A 3,250-nucleotide genomic window follows, 5' to 3' on the forward strand; every position below is an offset into this window, starting at 1 on the left:
GCCTTTCTAGTAAGTTTCTTTACCGAAAGCTAGCTAGCCAGCCAGCCAAAGGGAAGGAACCGCGTCCAACTCGGTCGATGGTACTTCGTCCGATTTAAATTACTCATCGCAGAAATGAATATATCTAGAATTAAATACATCTAGATACATTTATACCTACGACAAGTAATCCGAAACGGAGAAAGTAGTATGCACGGTTCGGCTAGCTAGAGAGAGAATCGACGGACGCACAACGACACAAGTTGGCTTCGCCGAACGTACGGGGGCAGCCTACCTGCTCCTTCGGGCTACCCGACGTCCGTGGGGCGCGTCGGGTGCTCGAACGCGGGGAGAAATGGAGAAGAATCGTGCAGATTCGCTATGAAGGCAGTGTTGTTTCAGCGCGTCGGGTTCGTAGCAGGAAGAGGAAATGACCCGTGCCGGAGCTAATAATGTGCAGTGGACGTGGCGCCTCGCCTAAAGTGCATGCGCGGGTTTGGCCGTGTTGGGATACCTGCGGTGTACAGTAGCCTTCAGCTCCACGAGTTGATTCCTGGGATGGGAGGATGCGAGAAGCTCTTGCGGTATATGTTGTGGTGAAAGAAGTGATGCACGTGCCACAAAGCCAAAACAGTCATGTGGCTCCCATGTTTTTGTTTGCTTTCTTCCAAGGAACACTTTTATTTAGGAGTGTTGCTATCCTTGGTTAAGGGGAAACAGCGGGGCGGGGACCCTAATTAACCAACCGGATAAAAGCAGCGCTTATCTCGATCTGAGCATTTCCATCGCCCACAACACACGCGACACATTCGCAGAAAGGAACCCTATCCCTTTTTTCACCCCCGGCGCACGAGGCAGAAACGTAGCGGGCACGCGGTTAATCACGCAGCTTCGGCGTCCATCCGATGTGAATCGACGGATTCGGGCCACTCGTCCAGTCAGCCAGAGGCCCTTGCCCAGTCCATCACAGCCTCTCGTTTTTTTACTGCCAGGCCCGAAGCGGGAAGGAGGAGACGGTTGCTGGTCGTCGCGCCAGCGCGAGGGCGCCCGTTTCCGAATTCACGCACGCGCGTCGCGCGCTCGCGCGGTCGATCCGCCACCTTCCCCAGCGCCCCCTCGCCTCGCCGTGTCGCCCGCGCGCGGCATGCGCCGGCCGGCCAACCGCCCACGTTTTCCCTCACGTCCCGCCCGTCCCTAACCACCATCGGGTCGCCACGCCGCACCGCCCCTCCCTCCCTCCCTCAACTGCATGGCAACCAACTCCTCGTCTCGTCCCGTCTCGTCCCCACCTCCCCTGCCTCCTGCCGCGTCCATCTATATAACACGGGGTCCACGAACTCGATCGATCGAACGGCGACCGCGGTTGGTGCGCAGAGCTTAGCGAACGCCATTGATCGCCACCGAAACCCTCCCTCCCTCTCGTCTCGGCTCGCCTCGCCTCGCCTCGCCCACTAGCCCGCACGTCCGTCCAGGCGACGATGCCGCCGATGGCGACCACGACGGCGACGGCGGCTGCGGCCGACTCCGCGGCGCGCCGCTTCGCCTCGGCCTGCGGCGTGCTCAGCCAGTACGTCAGGGCGTCCGGCGTCTCGGCGCCCGGCGTGCTGGGGGCCGCCCTCCAGGAGCCCGGCTCGCCGGCGGACGGGGCGCAGCAGCTGACCATCTTCTACGGGGGGAGGGTGGTGGTGCTCGACGGCTGCACGCCGGCCAGGGCCGCCGAGCTGGTCCGGTTCGCCGCCGCGGCGGCGGCGGCCTCGCAGGGAGCGCCCGTCGCACAGCCGCCCGCGCCGGCGTTCGTCGACATGCCGATCGCGAGGAAGGCGTCGCTGCAGCGGTTCCTGTCGAAGCGCAAGGGCAGGTCCGCCGGCGCCGCCCCCGCCCCCGCCCCCGAGGGTCCGCCGTACGCGCATCATGAGGAGGAGCCGGCGCCGCCAAAGAAGAAGGGCAAGACGGAGGCTTCTTCCTGGCTTGCCCTGGGTAGCTTAGGGGACATGCACGCGCCGTGATAACCTCTCAACATGCACGGCAACATTGGTACATCGAGCTGTGATCAGCGGGGAATTGAAACAACCCTTGCTTCCGTAGCACGGTGTTATTAACGTCTAGTAGTAGTAGTAAGTACATCAATTCAAGCCACATGTCGTGGCATGCATGCTCACTGCAGAGCGCGGTAACATAATCGTAACATTCCATCAAAATTTAACCCATGCACTATGTTTCTTAATTTATGTATGTTGTATCAACCATGTGTTGCCAAGTTGCTCGCCTCATATATACTGATGCGCCGTTTATTTATTTTAAATTTAATGATCAATGAGTTTGTCAAAACACTATTATATATGGTACTCCCTCCGTCGGCAGAACGTTTTTTTACATTAGTGTAGTATAATAAAAACGTTCTTATATTATGGGACGGAGGGAGTATTACATACAAGAAAATTGATAGAATTCCACTATTCATACAAATTTGTATAAAACCATTAATCATGGAGGAAAATTTCAACAAAAGAATTCAATGAACTTCATGTCACATCTAGAAATATTTAAATTATAATAGTTCACGTAAAGTGAAAAAAACACAACCCTGTTATGTATGGAACTACAGATAAGGAAAAAACCATTTTCATACAAATTTCATATTCAACCATTAAGCATGGGTGACAATTCTCCAAATGAAATTCATTAGAAGCTTCATAACAAGATGTTTCTTCGTCCAGTGTTTCTATACATAGTGCTAATACTATATATAAATATCATACACATGTATTCTGATGATAATAATAATAATAATCAAAATTATGTCCTGATGACCCTATAAAATTTAAACATGTGTATTAATATCAGAATGCATGTGTGTGATATGCCTAAAAGGATATTTCTTTTCCTCATTTTCTCTATGTTTTCTATAATAATGTGGATTTTTTTAACACAATGTAGACACGGACGCTCATACATACGCCTATACACTCACGCCTATGAACACACGCACGCACACCCAACCCTTATAAGCACCGCCGAGATATTGAGCCGACACATCGTTTTGAGATTAACGAAGTTGTCACAGACACCTTCATGGTCGACGAGAATGTCTCCTCCCGCTAAACGCACATCACTGCAAGGCCTGAAATAAATCCAGAAATAATGTGGTGTTTTTGGAGTGAATTTTCTAATGCAAAAGAATATAACGTAGTATAATTTGGCAAAAAAAGCAGTGAGTTAGGTTTAGGGAAGAAACCAGTTGAGGAAAGCTTGGATTTCGTCACCAATCGGT

At 52.2% G+C, this 3,250-nt stretch overlaps 1 protein-coding gene across 1 annotated transcript; it reads left to right on the forward strand.

Annotated features, from left to right (window-relative positions):
- The first annotated feature begins 1,261 nt into the window (after positions 1-1,261).
- LOC125554227 (protein TIFY 11a-like) lies at positions 1,262-2,255 on the forward strand. The gene has a single exon (XM_048717810.1). The coding sequence runs from the start codon at positions 1,458-1,460 to the stop codon at positions 1,983-1,985; it is 528 nt and encodes a 175-aa protein (XP_048573767.1). The 5' UTR covers positions 1,262-1,457; the 3' UTR covers positions 1,986-2,255.
- The last annotated feature ends 995 nt before the right edge of the window (positions 2,256-3,250 follow it).

The sequence above is a fragment of the Triticum urartu genome, chromosome 4 (genome assembly GCF_003073215.2).
Source record: "Triticum urartu cultivar G1812 chromosome 4, Tu2.1, whole genome shotgun sequence".
NCBI classification, from domain to species: domain Eukaryota; kingdom Viridiplantae; phylum Streptophyta; class Magnoliopsida; order Poales; family Poaceae; genus Triticum; species Triticum urartu.